The 21,519-nt window shown below is 51.2% G+C and overlaps 1 protein-coding gene and 1 long non-coding RNA gene across 2 annotated transcripts in view; both read left to right on the forward strand.

The window, feature by feature from the left end:
* The first annotated feature begins 495 nt into the window (after nucleotides 1-495).
* LOC101427453 (cell adhesion molecule CEACAM7-like) overlaps nucleotides 496-21,519 on the forward strand; it is a 45,481-nt gene continuing 24,457 nt past the window's right edge. Inside the window, exon 1 of the mRNA XM_071209282.1 lies at nucleotides 496-666. Within this exon, the coding sequence (XP_071065383.1) occupies nucleotides 603-666 (64 nt within the window). The 5' untranslated portion in view covers nucleotides 496-602. The remainder of the gene's footprint in view (nucleotides 667-21,519) is intronic.
* Nucleotides 9,858-11,289, forward strand: LOC101427887 (uncharacterized). The gene is made up of 3 exons (XR_009181604.1): nucleotides 9,858-10,198; nucleotides 10,641-10,682; nucleotides 10,904-11,289. It is a non-coding gene; the product is annotated as an uncharacterized lncRNA (long non-coding RNA).

Genomic DNA, 21,519 nt, shown 5'->3' on the forward strand with positions numbered 1-21,519 from the left:
AAGCAGCATTTCTGGGGCGTCCCCTAGGCATCTCACTCCCTGTTATAAAGTTCCACAGGAGAATCTGATGCAGATTCAAGGTGAAAACCCTGTGAGGAGAGTTCCTGATAAAACCCTCTGGACTCCAGCTCAGGAGATGGAACTTGGCAGCAGAGGAGGGGAGAGCCAGATCATAGGAAACCCCAAGACACTGAGGCCTGGGGTTGTGCACGCCCCAAACAAGGACAAGTGAGTGTGAGTGTGACTATGTGCAAATGTGAGCATGTGTGTGTTTGGAGAGGAGAATCATGGATGGAGAGAGCGGAGTCCCTGTAGTTCCCTGTAGTTCCCAGGGAAAGGAAATTGCACAGAAGGAAAGGGAAAGAAGGGGAGAAACAGAGGAGGCTGCAAGGGGAGGGGAGGAGACAAGGGCAGAGCAGAGCCCGCCCCGCCCACGTGACCCGGGAAGCAATCCTGCCTCCCCCACCCCCGAGGAGGCTCAGGGCAGAGGGAGGAAGGGCCCAGAGCCCGCAGGGCAGGAGCTGCTGTGTCTGCAGCTTGTCTGGGCCAGAATCTTCTCCACATCTCCACACAGGGACGCACAGTGCAGGCAGCAGAGACCCATGGAGCCCCCCTCAGGCCCTCCCCGCAGAGAGCGCACCCCCTGGCAGGGGCCCCTGCTCACAGGTGAGAGGGGACTGGACCCTGGTGTGGGGGGCGAGGAGAGCAGAGACTGGCCGGGTGTCCTGGGGGTGGGGGGAGGTCTGAGAGGGGAGAGAGGGCTGCGGTTCAGAGCCTTAAGGGAGGGGACGAGAGAAGAGTGGGCTCTCAGCAACAGCAAAATTCCATGAAAGCAATTGGCACCAGGGAGGAAAACAATAATTCCTTTAAGTTTTCCAAAGTTGTCATTACTGAGTCATAAATTTTGAACAATATGACAACTTATGTCACAGGGACACTCCAGAAGAAAACGACAAGGGACACCAACCAATGCCCTTATGCAGGAACCTCAGAATTGATCTTTATATTTACTGCTAAATAAACATCAAGATATGCAGGGCCCTGGGAACACACATTATCTCCTTCCCTCACAGCACAGTGTGTTCAGGCTTTGGGGAGTCAAGAGGGAACATGACAAACCCCAGCCCTCATGGAGCTCACGTTTATTGTGCATGAAGAAGAACAAGCAAACTGAGGAGAATGTGATGTCAGGTGCTGATGGCGCCTCGAGGAGACAGGGCAGGGGGGGTCAGAGAGGGGAAGAGAGAGGGGCTGGAGAGGAGGCCACAGGGAAGGCCCCTAGGACAAGCCCTGGTGTGAGCAGGTGCCTGAAGGGTGGAGAGACCTGCTCAGTCTCCAGGAGCCATCGCTCCACCCCAGAACATGCCCAAGGATTGACTTATTTTCTCTCTTCCCACCTAGTCTCACTTTTGATCTTCTCGAGCCGGCCCATCACAGCCCAGCTCATGATTGAATCTGTGCCAGCAGATGCTGCTGAAGGCAGCGATGTTCTTCTGCTTGTCCACAATCAGCCAGAGAATCCTGTAGGCTACAACTGGTACAAAGGGGACAAGGTGGACCCCAACTATAACATTTTAGCATATGTAACAAACACTCAACAAACAACCCCAGGACCTGCCCACAGTGGTCAGGAGACCATATACTCCAATGGATCCCTGCAGCTCCAGAAGGTCACCCAGAGTGACTCAGGAATCTACACCCTACTAGTCATAAAGAGAAACCTTCAGGGTGATGCAGCCTCTGGACAGATCCACATGTATGGTGAGTGACCTTCTGTGACCTCCGTGTGTTGGGAGAGAGGTGGGTGGATCGATGCTTTGCTGGGCCCACACCCCCTCTGCATTCCCTCCCTGTGTTGGGGTTTGAGCGTGGAGGGCAGGACCCACACAGGGGAGACAAACTGCATTAGATCAGAATTCCCTCCCTGAATCCAGACTCTGCAGACATTTGCTGCAGAGATAAGGCCCAGCCTGCTGGGAGTCACTTGGCAGAGGGAGCTTGATCTCAGGCCCACCCTCATGGACCCTGAGTCCCTCCCAATGAATTTGGCCCTGAGACACCCAGTAGGACTCACCTGGGTGCTGGCCTGAGGGACCCCTGGAATCCCATGGAGGAGCTCAGCCCGAGGAAGCCCCTTCCCAGACCCCTGTGCAGGGCTTCTGACTCCAGGTGACCTGGGGAGCCTATGGCCAGGCCTGGGTGTGGCTGAGGGCAGGGCTGACTGGAGCAAGGATTTCCCAGCTGCCCGAGCCCTGTGGCCCCTGGAGCTGGTCAGCAGCCAGGGCTCAGCCCTACGGGCTCCATCAGGCCCTGGCAGAGCTGAGGCCTTCCCTGAGACCCAGCAGGGAGAGCCCAGACACACACAGACACAAGCTGTGAGCTGACTGTCCTGGGGAGTGTGGGAGAGGCCCCAGGAAGGTCAGCATCCCCAGAGGAGGAACAGGGGAGAGAAGACACTCCTTGTCCATCAGTGGTCAGCCCAGGGAGCCCTCCACCGAGGAACATTATAACAAGTGCTGTTTATTTGTGTGGCTCCTCCAACCAAGCTTTGGATCAGGTGATTGTGAGGATTTTAAAGTTAGATCACAGACAACGTGGCAAGCCACATACCAGTTATCATATTTCCTGTTTTATGGAGGGGAAACTGAGGCACTGGGGAATGCCATATTCACTGAATTGGGGTCCCACAGGCCATGATGGGCAGATCACAGTCTTGGTCTGTGTAAGCCACAGCCTTGACCTTTCTTCCCCACGTGGCCTCATTACACATCTGCAGGTCCAGAGAGCAGCCTTTACTTCAGATCCTTTCCTCATGAACATTCCTAATGTGGAGGGAGAGATTTCTACCTGGGAAGTGAGAGCAAGTGGAGAACTAGCCAGTGTTAGACTAACTAGTTACTTCATCAACAGAGTCCATGCCTGGAATGTCCAGGCCCCTCCCTGGTGGCCTCTCCACATGTTCACTACATAGACAGGAAACCATGGGTTTGTTTGTTTGCTGATGTGTTGGTGTCACCCCCATTGGATAAAAGGATTTTGCTTTCTCTCTCCCCACTGCACACCCTTCAACCAGTTCAGGGTCCAACAAGAAACAAGCTCTCCATTGCTCTTTGATGAAGGAAGGAAGGAATGGTGACTGAATGATTGAATGAGCCACACTTTCTTCAGAGCTGGAGGCTTGGTGCAGATTCCTAGGAGGTTCTGGCCACCCTGGAGTCCTGTCCCTCAGGGCTGAGACCTCTGTCCCACACCTCTGACTTCCTGGGGCTGAGTCCAGGATGACCTGGGCTGCTTGGCCAGGTGGGGTGTTCAGGGCTGAGCTGTCCTGTTTCTGGGGCCACGTGGGGCTCTTGGTGGCTCTTTGAGTCACTTGTAACCCACCTGCTCATGCCATGGGCATTTCTGGCTCTCTCTGCTCCTTCCCTGTTCCTCATCTTCCTCCCCTTTCATTCCAGCTGGGAACTGCCCCAGCTCTGCACCACTTCCTCCTCCCCTTAGGCTTTCCCACGTAGTCCTGCTGATGGCTGACCATCCTGTTCCCTCCCCACCACCACCTGTAGCCAGGCCCACCCTCCCCGTGAAGCTCCATCATGAGCCAATTGACTGAAGTCAGCAGAAGGAGCTTCCAGTGTGTCCCTTCCAGGCCCTTCCCCTTGGTGATGCCAGCAAATGGAACAGGCCGTGTGCTGAGGTCATGTGACTTCTCAATCTGACTCACCAGAGACTCAGCAGCAGAGGGGAGAGGTCTGCCACCCCAAAGCACAAGGGCCCAGCTCACCCATTTTTCTTGTAACTCACATCCTGCACTGGAGTGAGGCTCACAGCTCTCCCCAGGGCTCCCAAGACCCTTCCCCTTGAGAAATAGTTCAGATCAGGTGCTGTCTGATGTCTCACTGTCCACTTCACACACCCATTTCCGCATCATAACACCATCATCGTAAGGTGGGTCTTCTCAGAGGGGAGCTGCCTGAGCCACTGGCATCTCACATGGTCACTGCTCAGCTTGGACCCATCCATGTCATTCCTGAGGTCAGAAGAAGTAAAAGAAAGCATTCCTCGTGCCTCTGCCAGTCTCCTCCCCTTTTCCTGCCTCTCCTTAGGAATTAGCACATGGATGCATTTTCTAATTTACTACCATGACACAAAATGTTTCAACTAATTTGGCTTCTTTCTTCCTTTTATATAATTGAGGCTCCTCAGAACTGCCCTCTGATCAATTCTCTCTTCCCAGGGGTCACTGAAGAACATCTTCCCTTTGGTCATAATGGGTACTTTGCTGGACTCAGAGCTTTGCCTAAGACCTCATAGCACTCTCTAGAAATATTCCTTCCAGTAAGTGGTCTTAGATCTTTGGGCCATTAATAAGCATTTTCACATATGGGAGAAATTTATTTCTCCCCAAATTTGTATCACAGATCTGCCCAATACAAATGGCCTGTGAGAGCCAGATGTCAGTAAGTTTATGCTCCCCTCTCTCTCCACCAGTCACCCCTTCTGCATTTGAAAACATTCCTAAGATTTCAGGAAAGATAAACATGATCCCTACTGGACCTCATCAGGGGAAGAAGGGAGTTTAAAGACCAAGGGCAGAGAGCAGGATTCTGCTGTCAAAGGCAGCCAGCTCCTGCCTGTTCCCACATTCTGTTCTGGCTCATTCCTCACACTCTGCTGTGTCTTGTACAGGGTTACAGCCTCTTGTTAGTCATCACCAACTCCCTGGGAAGAACTGCCTCCCATGTGGCCCCTCAGCCTGACCACAAAACTACCCACCAGGCTTGCTCTGGGTCTGCTGTGGGTTTTTCTCTCCCAACACCCAACTCCTGGCCAGGCTGCCCAGTGTCCATGGGTTCTTGGACAATGAGAGACCCACATTGCCCATCTCTCAGACACCTTTGAAGAATGAGGCTTATAGAACACAGTTAGCAGGACTGTACATTGTGCAGCTGGGGGGGACCTCAGCAAGTATATGTTAAGGTGAGGAGGCCCAGGTGGGGCTGGCACCATCTGGTCACTGCAGAGCCCAGGAGAGGTCCTGGGGATCCTGATCCCATCCTGCACCTTCTCTGACTCAATGCTGCCCCTTGTTTAGCACTGGAGAGGGTCTGTGCCCTCCTGGACAGAGAGCAGGGGGTCCTCATGTTCTCTGAGCACCCAGGCTGTTAAGCATTTTTCTAGTAGTACGAAGACCTGCCTTAATCTTTTAGAGACTCGGTGTTGGCTGAGAGGCGAGAGATGCCAACTCTGATAGGAAGATGCCTTTGGAGGATCCAGGTACTGAAGAGGGTCACCTTCTCTCTGCTGTCCACAGCGGCGTTGCCCACACCCTTCATCAGGAGCAGCACCTCTGACCTCATGGAGGGTCAGGGCTCTGTGGCCTTAACTTGTGAACCCGAGACTCAGAACAAAACCTACCGGTGGTCGATGAACAATCGAGCATCCCAGACAGTGCTGGGCTCCAGCTGTCCCTGGACAACAGGACTCTCACTGTACACAGTGTCACAAGGAAGGACACAGGACCTTATGAGTGTGAGACCTGGAACCCAGTGAGTGCCCTTCGCAGTGACCCCTTCACCCTGAAGGTTCTCTGTGAGTAACTTCTGTTCCTCGGTGGCACAGGCTGCTGCCAAATCCATGCTGCCAGGGGCCAGGCCAAACTGGTCCTCTCAGGTCCAAGTGCACAGACCCTCAAGTCCTGGACACCCAGGCTGCCCATGACTTCCTTCCCAGGCATATCCAAGCAGGCCCAGCCTTGCAGCCAAGGTAAGGGGGGGGTGTGTTGGTCCTGTCCTGAGCCCCTTGGGGTCAGCACCTGTGCTGGGAGAATCAGGTCAATGATCTCAGATCAGACTCAGTGAACACAGGGGCTTGTGGTGTGTGGACCTTTAAGGATGAGGGTGGTGTGGGACATGGTCGGAAGGACACTGAGGCCCTGACACAGACCAGGAGCTTCCCCTTCACCTGACGACGTCACTCTGTGGACTTATTCTCTTTGCTCCAGATGGTCCCGACACCCACCCCCTTATTTCCCCCCCCTGGCTCCAGTTACCCTCCAGGGGCAAAGCTCAGCCTCTCCTGCCTCGCGGCCTCTAACCCACCTGCACAGTATTCTTGGCTTATCAATGGGAGGCCCCAGCAATACACACAAGAGCTGTTTATCCTCAACGTCTCTGTGCATGACAGTGGATCCTACACCGCAATGTCCACAACAGCATCACTGGCCTCAACAGGACCACAGTCAAGATGATCACGGGCTCTGGTAAGTGGCCCCCTGGACCAGCAGCCCTGGGCCTTAGTTTTCCAGAATGATCCTGGATGAAGTCCTTTCCCAGACTGTGTTCAGTAGAAACCTGCAAATTCCAAATTCTCCCTACCCTGTCTTCTCTTGTTTGCCAAGGCGGATCTTGGTTCCATCTGGAATGTGGGGTGGGGATTCTCTCAACCCAGAGACCCCCAAATAGTGGAAAAAGATCCATAGATGGGAAGGGAAAGCTTCCTCCAGGTCAGGATGCTTCCTAATGCCACTACCATGCCTCTTTTGTTGTCTCTGATTTTTCCAAACTTCATGTCCCACAGGAACACACAGGCCTTTGAAACAAGCTCAAAATCTTGTTCCCCAGGTGAGGGGTTGACCAAGCTCGCTGAAGAGATGAGCAGGACAGAGCTCTGCCTCGCTCCTCTGCGCCCAGCCCTCCATGCCCTGACTATCCGACACAGTCTATGCTTGGACTGGAAGGCGGGGGAAGGACACATGTGCCTTTGTCCTAGAGTCTCTCATGAGTGCAGTCAGTGGACACCTGAGCCTCACTTGAGTAAAGCACGGGGGAAATAGGAAGAAGTAGCTCCAGAGCAGAACCATCTGCACAATGTCACATCTGTGTAATGCTGTGGACACTGGCCACATATGGTTCAGAAAAGAACAAAGATCAATATGTACAGACACATAGGTGGATGCACCCATGACAGACCTCTTGGGTGGAAAGGGCAGCACCCCAATGATATAGTTCATAGACACTGGTAAGAGTACTAGCTTTTCATGAACATGGAAACCACTTCTCTCTAGAGGTTTCCTTCACTGTGATGTTCAGTCAACAGCCAGATTGTCTTCTTTGCATGGGGAGAAACTTTAGGTGGAACGTTTAGAGACCCAAAGCTGGTCTGGGCCGTCCTCATTCCCTAATGACTCTTGGCACATTAGAAAGTGCCTTCCCTGCATGTGTAAAGCTCTCCTGGCCCCAGAGCTGAGCAGGGCTGGAAAGATGCCTACCGCAACATGCACAGAACTGTAGCCAAGGACAGGGGCCTGCTTTTTATAAGTCACAGAACTCTAGGAAGACCCAACTCCATGGAAGGCTAATTCTACCTGCAGAGGAGGTTGGTGCCCCCGTGGCTGAGAAGAAGTTCCCAGGGCTGATTCCCCAGAGATGCCGGGTGACCTGTCAGGGGAGCTGCCTCTCTTTCTTATCTTTGGAGGGGCAGGCCTCACCTACCCAGGTCATGTGAAGACAGACAGGTGACTGTCTGCAGGTCAGAGCTGTGCTCTGGTCACCTCAGGAGCTCACTGGGACCTGGAAGCTGGCTGAGGGCTCTGAGGAGGACAGAGCCCCCAGGCCCATTCCCTCGGTCAGTCTCAGCCTCCAGGGCAGGGCCTTCCATCAACCAGCAAGACCGTCACAGAAGGCAGGGCCTCCATGGTCCTGGCCTTCCTCACAGCCTCCACCCCGAAGCTTGTCAATGGGCAGAGCCTGCAGCTCACAGAGAGGGTGGAGCCCTCCTGGGAAACCGCATCCTCAGTCTAGACCGCGTGAGGATGGAGGATTCGGCAATTGTCAGTGTGCAGTTGCCACTGAGAGTCACGTCCTCAGGCTGAGCGAGGACAGTGAGTGTCCTCTCCTCCTGTCCCCTGAGCTATTATTAATCTTGAAATCACACTTGTCTTATCTGCAACAGTTGTTATGATGTACTGGCTTTATAAGTTTCCTTGTGAATGGCCAATGGATTTCAGGTGGGAAGGCCTGGAAAGTTTTGTGTTGAGTCCACAGGTGCTAAAAACCTTCACTGCCATTGTCATTACTGTAGGGCCACAGCCACCTTCAGCTCCAGATCCCACCCCATGGGTCCCAGCTGCATTATCTCTGCCACGGAACCAACATTTTCTCCCCATCAAGAGTTGCTGTGTCCTGTGCAGGAAGTGGGAGCACTGAGTTCTGCACCTGGATCACGATCCACCCCCAGGAATCACATATCTCTCTCCCATTGGGTGGGCATGGGGGGCAGTGGTACCAGATTAGATGGAGGACACCCGTGTGGTGATGGAGGCACAGCTGCTCATAGTGTGCCCCTCCCCGGGCTCCTGCCCCAAGAGGGCTGTTGGTGAGTTTGGATAAATGAGGTTCAAGCCTAGACCCTGGATGAGGGAGATCTGCTGAGGGTCAGGGATGACCTGGAAGGGGGTTCCCGTCCCTACCACCGATGCCACCCACTCAGCACACCTCAGGTTTCCTGTGCAGGGCCGTTTAGGAATCAGGGCCTCTGGGTTTCCTGCAGGGAGAGACCCCCCTAAGGCTGGCATTGACCAGGAAGGGACTGCTGCCCACAAGGCTGCACCCTCCCCTCAGAGAGATGCTCCCAGGGGCACCCGCTGGGGAGGGGGAGGCCAAGACTGAGTCCTGAGGGGGGGGTCCAAGCCCCCAGAGAGGAAGTCAGGCCTCAGTCTCCCTCTCTGTCCCTGCAGATGGCACGTCTGGAGGAGTCCCCAGCCCTTTCCTCTCTGCTGGGGCCATCGCAGGCATCGTGATGGGGGTCCTGGCTGGGTTGGCACTGACTGCAGTCCTGGGGTGGTTTCTGCTGCACAGGGACTCTGCAGGGTACGGTGGGCGTCCCAGGGCCTGAATCTCCCAGAGTAGCGATGCTGTGTGGAGCGGGGAGGGCTGCCCCCTGCATGAGGGGCCCTGCCCCCCGCCCCTCCTGAGCCCTGGCCCCCTGGAGGCTGCCCACTCCTCCCTGGCTCCTTCCTCCTCAGCCCTGAGCTCCCAGGCCGGGGGTCTCACTCCCCATCAGGGCTCAGAGGGAAGAGAGCTCCTGGGAAAGGAGGTCACAAGGGAGACGGTTGAGAAGAGGGAACCAGGGTCATGGTGAGGGCGGGAGGTGTGCGTGGAGGGCCCAGGGTCCCGGCACCTTAGATCTGCTGAAGCTTCAGGATCTAAGGTCCACGGCCAAGGTCACAGTGCTGATGTGCAGCTCCAGGCCCGGATGGTGCAGACAGGTGTCCTGGCCATGGGGAGCTGCGTCCTGGGCTGTCCTCCCACCTCTCGTCAAGGGGGATGGAGATCAGGGTCGGGCCGTTGGCGCATTTCCACAGCCCTGGCTGAGGGAGGGTCTGGAGCCGCAGGGGCACCACAGTCCCCGAGGGTCCAGGACACACCGAGGTCCCCGGTGTCCTGCACCAGGCACTACGGGCTCCCTGAGGCCTGACCTTAGCTCAGGTCACTCTGGCTGTCGGTTCCTCTCCTGTGCTCTGGGTCCCTCCACGTCAACATCCTCCTGGGCAACAACTGGCCAAGGGTCCCTCTCTGCCCCAGGCAGACATGCACACGTGGCTTCCAGATCTTTCCTCAGCTCCCCTCTCTAGATCCTGGCCCCCTCCCTGGGGCAGAGATGGAGAAAGGAGGTCTCCGGCGCTGCTCTGAACGGGGTCCCCTTTGCCCTCTGCTCTGACACCAGAGCTGTCACCTTACCCACACACTGCATACCTGAGCCTGACCTTCCCTAGGGCCAGAAGCCAGCAGGACCTCAGGGAGCCCCGGCCCCTGGCGTGCCCCCCAGGTGAGTGCAGGTCCAGCTGGGAGTGACTGGGCACCCAGGCTGCCCCGTGTCCATTCCCTCAGTAGCTCCTCGGGGCCTCGGGCCTGCGGGGGCTTCAGGGGAGTCTCAGCAGCATAAAGTCCTCACACGGGGCGCCCCAGGCTGCTGTGTCAGCCCAGACTGTGGGGCCTGGTTCAGGGTCACCTCCTGGGCTCACCTACTCCTTTGACCCTAAGATGGCTGTGAGTCTCCCAGGAAATGCTCTCCCAGGTCTGTGTCTCCTGGAGCTGAGGACCCCCCACACCTGGAGGAGGGGCCCTGCTCTGCTCACACACCTGGTGCTCACTGTGGTTTTTGCTCCCCAGGCCACAGACGTCTCCACAATCCTGCCTCTCAGGTAAGCCTGTCCTCTAAGCTGGGGGTCCAGCTGTGCAGACTCTGGGCAGGGGGACTGACTCACAGCTGAGACTTCCACCCTCCTAGACAGGTCAAGGTTAGCCCTGTCTGTCCAGGAGCTGGGCAGGGACCACCATGCCCTGAGCCCACCCTGTGGGAGAAACCTGGAATCCAGCACAGGGCACAGAGTGGGCCTGGGAGCATCACCAGGGGCCCTGGGTCAACAAGCACAAGGGTAAGACGCAGCAGGAAGGGACGGGGTGCTGTGTTCCAGTCTTGGAGACTGGCCCTTAGGGACAGAGGTGTCAGTCCTGATGAGAAGTGTTGAAAGCACATTCAGGGAATGAGCTGTGGCCTGTCAGAGGCAAGAACCGGGGCTCAGGCCTGACACCTGCTCACTTGGGCTCCTGCCAGTCCCCTGACGTCTGCTCTCCCCCTCCCAGGTCCCCCTGCACGACTCCAGGGCAGCCGTTCCCATCTACGAGGTGAGCTGGGTGATGCCCAGGACCTCCCCACCCCCACCCGGCTGTGCTTAGCAATTCAGATAACAGCAGCAATGGGGGGACAGGGGGTGGGGACCCAGGAGGGAGAGGCCTGAGGGCAGAAGCCTCAGAGAAGCCCCAGCTGGGGCCAGAGCCTGGGAGAAGCAGCACCTGCTTCTGAGAAGGTTACAAGGTGCTCAGAGGCCTTTTCTTTCCTTTTTCAGGAACTTCTAAACCGTGATACAACATTTACTGTAAGATCAACCCCAAAGCAGAAGAGGCTCCATACTTTCCCCAAAGAACTTGGGCAGCCGAGGGGAGGGACCACGTGAGACCACAGAGCCTGGGAAGGAGCTGAGCCTGTGCCCGAGGTTCAGCTCTGAGCCCGGGGAGCTGCTGGGTGCTCGGAGTGGAGACAGGTCCCTCCTGGACTCCTGGAGACCCAGAGAGGCAGCCCTGAGCTCAGGCTCAGCCAGGACAAAATCCTCCCTTCCCAACCCCTCTGGGATTGGGGGGCTTCCAGGAAACTGAAGGAGCCTATGACCCACCATGGATTACTTGGAAAGGATTTGAATAAAGAGGACCCTTCCTCTCATTTGGTTCATTTCTACTCACGGGAATGAAGTTAATTCACCTGAAACTCAGTTTTCCTCTAGCTCACACTGTGTAGTGTTATCTCTAATTTGCCCCACTTCCACCTCTACACTCTGGCAGGAAGGAGTTGGGGGGCAAAAGAGGTGGGGCTGTGTTAACATATTCCCAGAGCCTGGCCCACCCAGGAGAGTGCTGGGCCACCCCAGGACCACCCCCACCCTGCACAGCTCCCAGCACTTGCCCCTTTGAGCTCATAGCCCAGGGCCCAGGAACAAGGAAAATGGGGCCGACTGATGTCCACACAAAGATGGACATTGAAAGAGCAGCCACGGGCCCTGGGCACATCATGGGTGTGGCCCCTTCTCAGCCCCCATGTCCTGAGCCCCCAGCACTGTTCCACCCAGACCCTGGGGGCCCGCCTGTCATGCTGACCTTCTCAAAAGGACTTGCCTGTCTTAAGTCCTGATCCAGGCTGTCCAGCCCCAACATCGGGTTTCTCCTTGCTCCAAAGACCAGCCCCTGGGTCATCTTCAACCCTGGGTGGGTGGGGGAATCAGCCTGGGGCCGTCAGAGTGACCCATGTGAGGAAGGACCAGAATTCAGGACCCAGCCAGGCGAACTCCAGTCTCACACTTCCAGTAATCTTCCAAGGTGGATTACACTGAGATAAGACTTCTTTTGACACGTGAACGTCCAGCTCAGAGGCTCCAGGGCTCTCCCTATCCAGAACTCACCATGACTCCCTCTGGCTATAGGGCAAACATCCCCTCCTGACCTGGTACGCAAGCCTTCATCTTACCCCTTCACCTCCAGCCCCATCCAAGCCCCAGGACCACGGGACACAGTCCCTCCCTGAGATCTCCGTGGGAGGTGATGTTCTCAGGCAAAATATGCTCTGATCACATGTCTGCCATCCCACAAACAAAGCTGCTCCTTCCTAAGGCGCACAGCTCCCAAGGTCACACGACTGTTCAGACTTTGCCAAGAGTGTCAGGAAAAGAGAGAGCAGCAAAGTTTCATTTGATTTGGCCCTGACTGAGTCGTTGTCCAAGAGGCACTTGTAGTTGGATTGGAGAAGGTGACGCACCTTGTATTAGTTTCTTGTTGCTGCTGTAACAAAAGACCAGAAATTTAGTGGAATGAAACACAACTCGTGGCATGATCAGGGCTGCATTTTCTCTGGAGACTCAGGAGGAGACTCCATTTGTCTTTTCCACTGTCTCAAGGCCTCCTGCATTCCTTGACACTCAGCTCCTATGTTCTTCTTCAGAATCAGCAGCACAACATCTTCACAACCCTCTGTCACGTCTCCTTCTCTGATTCTCCCTCTTCCCCTTGCAAGGACCCTCCTGCTTACACTGGGTCCTCATCACTGCAGTGTATGCACACACTATGTAATCATACACGGGGATTTTTGCCCACTTGGGCCACCATATAGTGTGATACACTCACTATCTCAGTGTGACATAAATGCACTTTTCTCCCATATGCTCATGATTGAGTTTTGTATGCCTAAGAGATATTTTTTAAAAAGATTCATTTATTTATTTATTTCTCTCCTCTTCCCCCCCTCCACCCTGGTTGTCTGTTCTCTGTGTCTATTTGCTGCGTCTTCTTTGTCCGCTTCTGTTGTTGTCAGTGGCTTGGGAATCTGTGTCTCTTTTTGTTGCATCATCTTGTTGTGTTAGCTCTCTGTGTGTGCGGTGCCGTTCCTGGGCAGGCTGCACTTTCTTTCGCACTGGGTGGCTCTCCTTGTGGGGCACACTCCTTGTGCGTGGGGCTCCCCTATGCAGGGGACATCCCTGCATGGCATGGCACTCCTTGCGTGCATCAGTACTGCACGTGGGCCAGCTCCACACAGGTCAAGGAGGTCCAGGGTTTGAACCACAGACCTTTGTGTTAGACGGACACCCTAACTGCTGGGCGAAGTCCGCTTCCCTGCCTAAGAGCCATTTGTAGATTTTTTCGCTGTGAACAGTTGCCCACTTTCCTACCAGATTGTTGTTCTTATTAATTTTATGTGCTCTTTAGCCATGAACACTTTAGTTTTTGTTTATGGTAGCTGCAGACAATTTCAGATATAATTAGCTTTACTTATAGAGGCTTTGTTCCATGAAGATTTTTACAGTATTCAATTATCTGGGAAACAGATGTGGCTCAAGTGATTAGGCTCCCCCTACCATGTGGGAGGTCCATGGTTTGGTTCCTGGTGCCTCCTAAAGAAGATAGCGAGTTGGCACAATGGACAGGTATGGCAATTGGACACAACAAAATGGTGCAAGATGCTCAAGAAGAGACACAAGAAGAAAAATGTAATGAGAGATACAACAAAGCAGGGAGCAGAGATTCACAGTACCTCCTAAAGATGACAAGCGGGATGGCAAAGTAGAGCAATGGCAGGCACAGTGAGCTGATGCAACAAGATGAGGCAACAAGAGACAGAAGGGGAGAAACATAATGAGAACCACAACAAAGCAGGGAATGGAGGTGACTTAAGCAATTAGGCACCTACGTCCCACATCGGAGGTTCCAGGTTCAGTTTCTGGTGCCTCCTAAAAAAGAAACAAAAGAAAACAAACAGACACAGCAAGTGCAGACAATGAGGGGGTGGTGGGAGATCAATAAATCTTTTTTTAAAAATTCAATTATCAATTTTTCCTGTTTTGGCTACAACAAGAAAGCATTTCTGACTTTAAGGCTCTTCAGAAGTTTCAATATTACCTTTAATTTTTTATTCATTTACATGTCCGCATGTATATTGTTTTGTTCAAGATGATAACTAGTTACCCATGGATCACACAATGTCCACAATAATGTTTCAGAACTCTAGCTAACACACAAAACCTCCATAAGGTTAAAGATGATTTGAACCACACAATCAACAGGCTTCAACTAATAGACAACGGAACATGGTAGCCCAAATTACTGCATGATAGACATTTTCTAAACACATAGAGAACAATTATGAAATTGGACCATTACTCATCAGTCAACAAATAGCAATGCATCACTTTCATTGAACCACCCATTTTGTACACAGTGTGATCCAGTTAGTAATCAATAAGAAATAAATGAAAAGAGCTAAGTTTGGGCATTTAAAATATAAAAGTCAGAAAAGATACCATGGTGAATACATTTAAAGACTTAGAACTTGGTTAGACATAAATATACTTGCAGTAAAAGTTGTGGGATGCAGCTAATGGGGTACTCCCAGGGAATTGGAAAAGGTTGAATAAAATGAGTTCATCATCCATCTTAAGAAGTGAGAGGAAAAAAAGAACAGAATAAATGTAAAAAGAGTAGAAGACAGTAGGTAATAATCTCAAAGCAGAAAAATAATAACCAGAAGATGAACACACAGTCCAGCAGATCCACAAAGCCTGGGGCCTGGGCCTGGTGAGGGAGGCCCCGAGCCCTCTGCTCCCCTAGACCCTGAGCACAAGCCTGTGCCCTGGTGCTGACAGGTCTCTCTGATTCTTCCAGAGGAGGAAGCTCCTTGAAGGACCCGGGAGGCCCTGTCTCCCACTGGGGAAGGCCCAGTCTGGAATGTTCCAGGACAGCCCTGCCCAGGCTCCCTGCACACACCCTAAGGCAGGCTCTTCAGGGCCTCAGGTCTCAGCCCCTTCCCCAGTGTCCACACGTGGGCAGGGCAGCTGGGCCTGAGTGTCCAGTCCGTGCTGCCCACTGTTACCTAAGCCAACTCCACCCTCCTCCCCAAATGCCATGAGCCCCGGGGTTGGCTCTGGTCACCAGTCCACAGCTCCACAGTCCTCCCAGGTGAGTTTATCCTCTGGGGCCCCTGATGTCTGTCCCAGGAGCTTCACCCTGTGCCAGTCAAGAGTATTTGAGGGCTGTGGGTTGTGGCAGTAAAGAGCCCTCAAGCATTTGCATCAGGAGATGAAGAACTAACAGGAGCTCAAGTGGGAGCATGAGTGCCCCCTAGTGGCTCCTTCCTGCTAAATGAAAAATAAAAGGGGGACAGGATTATTGAAAGATTAAGTCTGACCTTGGACAAAGAGCAGATTCATATGGACTGGAACTGCGGAATGCAAGGGGAGGAGGATTGGAGATTGGGAAAGTGGTTGCAGATATGGAGGAAAGCAGGGACTGGGGAGCTCTGGGAGGAGCTGGAGCGTGGACAGTAGGTTTCTCCTCACAGTCACACTTTGGGCTGGTGATTCTTGGTCATGCGGAGCTGTTCTCTGTAACGTAAGATGATTAGCACCGTCCCTGGCCTCAACTAGATGCCGGTAGCACGAACTCTGCCCCTCCCAATTCTGACAACTAAAAATGAGATCAGATAGTACCACTAATGTACATTAAATTCTAATGTTAGCAAACTAAAGGAAATCCTTTATATCCTGCCATGGGAATAGGAGAAAAAACAGACATCTTCAATATCTATAAAGCAAATTTAAACTAACAATATGATTTAACCCTAGAAGTCATATTTACAGGTGATTAACTTTTGGCTGCTTCTAGTTAATTAGCAGGATATGAGTGGTGTTTCAAACAGTCTCTCCAGAGCACAGGCTGTCACCCACTGGGTTATACTGTAAAGCAGGACATGAGGAATTCTGAAAACACTGGGGAAAAAGTACATAAGAAAATCATACCTCATGCAATTAGACGGTGCACTCTGCTGCTCTTACCATCTTAAGAGGCATTTTACCTAAGAATGAACAGTCATTTCTATCACAAGGAAGAAATGTCTTATTAAGAAGAAAACTATAGCATGGGAATTTCTTTTTATACTCAAAATTGTCCACCTGAGGTTCATTCCCTAAATAAAAATCTACCCTAAAACACGGGATTTGTCAGTGCCTGGACAGTGGTGGGATCTCATTCACAGCACTGGTGGCTGGCGGCAGCCCTGCTCCCCCGACATGTGGCCCCTCTCTGAATGGCAGAAGCCTTGAAGCTTCCACATTACCTGAAGCAGTTCTGGGGCCTCCTTCTCAGGGCCCTTCCCATCCACCCTTCCTTCACTCTGGCAGGTTCTGTTGACCATCCATGAATGGATGTTTCTGTCCTTGACCCATCCAAACCCGTGACAGGTCCCATAGTTTGCACAAGCACTTGATTTTGAGGGTGAAGTTCTCTAGAACAGTTTTTTCCCCATCACGTTGAACAGGCTTCCACATGTGTGCCATTGATCAGTTATTCAGCAGCCTTTGGACAGTTGTGTGGTATAAAAGAAATTTTGGAACCAGATGCTTTTCAACTATAGGTGGAAAATATGACTTTACTTTGTTTACAGGGATTAGCAGACGTGGTAAAAGAGAAATTGCATTAGTGTTCAGAAAAAAGACTGCCAATATATGAATGTGTGAAAGCTTAATACTACAGTAAGTTTCACAAAAAATAAAAATTGGCTCTTGTTTAAACATAAACCATGGATGGATTTCACCATTTCCTTCAGAGGAAAATTGAAAAGATGACTTTAACAACAATTCTAGAAGAAGAAAATGTGCACCACATTTACTAGTAAAGGTAGTTATTTGCTTCTTTCCTTAGAAGGGCATTGGAATGTATTACATTCATTATTACCGTAGGAAAAAAAAAGTAGTCTTTTGTCAATTGTACCTACAATCATCATGCCTTGGTAGAAATTATTCTTTCTTTAATCCCAGGTACAAATGTAGAGGCAGCTCCTAGGCCCTGCTCTCCAGAACCAAAAGTGTGCACACAGCAGTGAAAATGCTGAAGCGTAAGAATCCCTGTCCTCAGGGTGTGTGTGTGGGGGGGAGGGTACAGGTGTGCGCTGGGGACCTGGAGCTACAACTGTGCCCAGGAATGTCCAAAGTCTGCAGGTGCCAGCTTGGTGGGTGGAAGGTGCGCAGGCAGAGGGCCCACGGCCGGAAGGTCTCTGGTGTGTTTTCCTCGTGCTGGATCTCAATGGTCACTGAACCCTGAGCACTTCCCCTCAGGCAGTGCCCCCACACATCAGAAATTTCTGGAGGCCAGTGTCCTACTGAGGGCACCAACCCCACCACCCCACTCCTTGTGTGCAGCTGGCTCCCTGTCCATGCCACAGCCCTCCTGCCACCCTATTGCCCAGGGGCCCCCACTCCATGGCCGAGCCCAGCCTGGAGTCTGCTCAGTGTCAGCATATCCAGTGTGTGCCCTGGAGGTGCTCAGTGGGCTCCAAAGGGCCTGCCATCTCCCTATTAGCAGGGACTCAATATGAGGAGAGGAGAGTCATTAGGGGGTGTGGGAGCAGGAAGGTGGGGAGTGGAGGACTCAGCATTCCAAACAATATCCTTTGCTCGGGGACTCCACAGAGGAAGAACAGGGTGGAGGGAAAGGCGGGGAGCCTGGGGTCTGGGTAGACCTGTCATCTGGAACAGAGGTAGATGGCCCGTGGGGTCAGTGACATTGTTGGGGAGAACCCTGGCTCAGCAGGATGTGAGCACCTGGCGCTTGAGTCTACAGAGGGGCCTGGAAGACCCTGGCCCTGCAGAGTCAAGGGGACCAACAGATGACGTCCTCCTGGGAGACCAGGCTGAAAACTGGCTGCTGCTGTGGGCTGGATAGGGGGATTCAGAGGTGACTGCTATGGGGTAAAGCGTTTCTTTCTGAGTGATGAAAGTGCCCTAATATTGACTGCGGTGATGAATGCACAATTCTGTGATTATTCCAAAACCCACTGATGGTACACTTTAGATGGACTGCATAGTTCGTGAATACGTTTCAATAAAACTTATTTTTTAAAATGAGGAAATGACCTGAACTGACAGTTCTGCAAAGAAGATATCCAAAAGCCACTGAAGTCCTTGAAGAAATGCACTTTATTAGTCATTAGGGAAATGCAAAGCCTTGAGAAGCCAATTCACATAAATACATTAAAGGGCTATAATTGAAATGATGGATAAAAACGTGTTGTTGAGAATATGGAAGAATTGGAACTCTCATTCACTGCTGGTGGGAATGTACAATGGTGCAGCCATTGTGGAAAGCAGTCTGGCTATCCCTCAAGTGGTTAAACATATAGTTACCATATGACACAGTAATTCCATTCCTCAGTACATACCCAGGAGAAATGAAAATACATGTTGTTAGAGGTTTGCAATAATTAACAAGCTGTAGCTCAGTTTCCCCTGATACGCACTGGGAAAAAGGCAAACCCCCTCCCCATGTCTGAGGGCTACGCACTTTCCCACAGGTTAAACAAAGAAACCTCACAGAGACAGGAATAAAAGGAGATAGAGATCTTCACCATCTGCACATCAGAGGGAGATGGAGCTCTTTACTACCTCTACCTGCATATCAGAGGGAGATGGACACCTTCACTATTTACATATCAGAGGGAAATAAAGAAACCCTTTAAAACCCTACAAATCAAAAGAAACATTTGCTCCTGTGGCATTCCAAGAAACCATAAACTCCCTGACCCATTATCAGGGAAAATTTCCACCTCTAGAACTTCCTGTTGGCCCCTGCACCTCACTTGGACCCTCATCCCCCTCCCACTAACTGTCATTTCCCCGCCTAGGAAATTTCTGTATAAATTCAAATCCCCCCTTCCAGGAGTGGGCTGAAGTCTCTCTTCAGACCCCCACCATGCTGGTGGGAGGACTGAAGTCTGTTCTTCGGACCCCCTCCGTTGAGAGACCTTCTCAATAAATTCTTTTTCTGCCTGTGGTCAGTCAGTCTCCCTGTCCCAGTAAGTGCCATTTTTCTCCAACATAATGGTGCCAGCACCCCTGACTTACTGCTTCCTCCTCCTTTTCCCCCACATCTCCCTGTGCTCCCTTTTCCCACCCACCATCCATTCTCAAGCCCAACTCCCCACTCTCCAGGCTCCTTCCCCAGCTCCTGTCCTCCCTTCTCCAGGAAGTGGCTGAGGCAAAACCCCACACCCTTCTCAATCTGATCTCTCCCAGATCAAACACCTTCTCAGATCCTATTCCTCTGATCCCTCTCAAATTACCAATACCCAGCTGTCCCTTCTAACCTTCCTTAACCTACAATTTCCTGCCTCTTACAAGGAAGCTTTCAGCTGATTCCTAAGTCTAAGTATATTCCTAAAAGGCAATAATCCAAAATATATGTGCTAAATATCTATCTAACCTGTTAAAATTTAAATGCATGTATCATGCTTGAATATTCCTGTTGCTGATTACTAGTAAACATGTTTCCAAAAACAAAATTGCATATTACCAGCAACACTGATTCCAAAAAATCTTGAAAGCAGTAAAATAGTCATACCAAAGGAGTGAGAATTATGAGTCAAATTAATGAACTTGTTGTTTCTGCCTGTGTGCTGTAACTCTTTTTGTGTTTGTGTGTTTGTTCACTGGCAGTATATATAGTTTAATACCTCTGGATGGTAATATTAATTCCTAAAAGGCTCTATTCAAATGACCAAAAATTAAACAAGTGCTTATATTAATAAATAGGTATGAGTGATGAAAATTGCAAGAAAAAACCAAAGTGCAAAACAAGAACAATGAACTGTTGTAAGCTGCCCTCTGTGGAGAAGAGAGATCTGTGGAAAAACATCTGGAATGCCTGCCAGCAGTGACAGGTAATTGTCTATCGTGTCCTGCCCCCTCCTCTAACACCTGTCTTGAGACTGTTAAGGCAGATGCCCTCACGAAGATCCAGAGCCATACCATTGAAACCCAAAAAGCAGCCTAGCGGCTCCACAAAAAAGCCAGCATCATGGATACCAGCCCTTGTGCTGTCTAGTCCAGCAGTTCCAATTGCCTCTCAGTCACCAGCAGCTCATGAACATCACCCATGAGTGTCCATCGTGCTCACTCCAATGACTGTGACAATTACCTCACTGGAAGAGACATACTGACCGAGCACAGACTCCAGCAGCAAGATGGCAAGTGGATTACATCGGCCCCCTCCCTCTCTCAGAAAGGGCGAGGTGTGCTTTCAGTGCTGCAGACACTGCAATGGGTCTCTTGTAACCTTGTAACTGAATCCTTACAACAATGGACTAAGTCTAAATTACAAGTTAATATAAATTACGAGATGCTCCAAGCCCCAAAAGGGAAGTAATAATAATTGGTTGATGCCTATGCACCAAACAATATAAAATGAGAAAAATGTGGTCATTTTGATCACTGTACTGATCTAAGCAGCTCTGCTGGTTGGGAATCTTAAATCCGTAAAAATCACTCAAAAACACTGTTATAAAACCACAGTTAATAATCTAAAGTCTCCTATTTCAGCTAAAACTCTATATGTATAAGCCCATCAAATCATATAATTTCACTGTCAACCATTAATGCCATTGTTTAATGCTGAATGTATAATCTTATTATTCCTTTTCCACCTCAGACTCCTGAAAGTGATAACCTCATAGTCCACCCTCAATTTCCTGACTAATTCCTATCTTTACCACGATCACAATTCTCATTCTCCTCCTATCAGCAGGTCCACTCATCTTCATGCAATAGCTCAGTTTATCCAGACAGCCACCCAAGATGTCACCCATAATCCACTACATGATCTTCTGCTGCAAAAATACAGGGCCTGCCGCCAAGCCAGAAGCCAAAATATCTCAACGTCTGAATCCCACAATGCCTTCCTGCTCTCCCTCTCCACCCAAACCATATCAAAGAGAGTTGAAAATCTTAGTTGTCCTCTGCTCCAATAACAGATAACCCCAAACCCCCACCCCTGTCCCTAATCCAACAGGATGTACTAGGCACCTGTGCAATCATAAATGAAACTTGTTTTTACATTAACAGAACTGGTCAGGTTAAAAAAAAAATCTTAAAGTCCTGAAAAAAAACATAGAAATCATTCAGAAAGCCCAAAATAACAACTATAAAAATCAATCATGCCTATCCTCATTCCTTTCTTATTTTTCTTCACCCTTAAAAGCAATCCTTTTACCCATTATAACACCATTATTAATAGTATTGCTTCTTCTTTTTTGTCCTTGTCTCTTACAGCTTCTTGCCTGATTCATACACGGAATCATACAGTCAACAACCCAGAAATACATAAATGGCATCTTTCTGCTGCGTGAACAATGATACCAACCCTTGCGGTACCTGAAACCACAGCCCACAACACAGGCTGGAAGGGAACTTCTTTTCGCCACCCCTTGACAACAGGAAATAGCCAGAATTGAGCCAACACCCCAAATCCCCTCACCCTCCCATCTTGCCCAGTACCATATGCCCCAATATCCAGGTCCCCCTATATATGTATCAGCAAAGAGTTAGGAACATTAAGGTTCCAATAATTAACAAGCTGTAGCTCTGTTTCCCCTGATATG

The sequence above is a fragment of the Dasypus novemcinctus genome, chromosome 18 (genome assembly GCF_030445035.2).
Source record: "Dasypus novemcinctus isolate mDasNov1 chromosome 18, mDasNov1.1.hap2, whole genome shotgun sequence".
NCBI classification, from domain to species: Eukaryota; Metazoa; Chordata; class Mammalia; order Cingulata; family Dasypodidae; genus Dasypus; species Dasypus novemcinctus.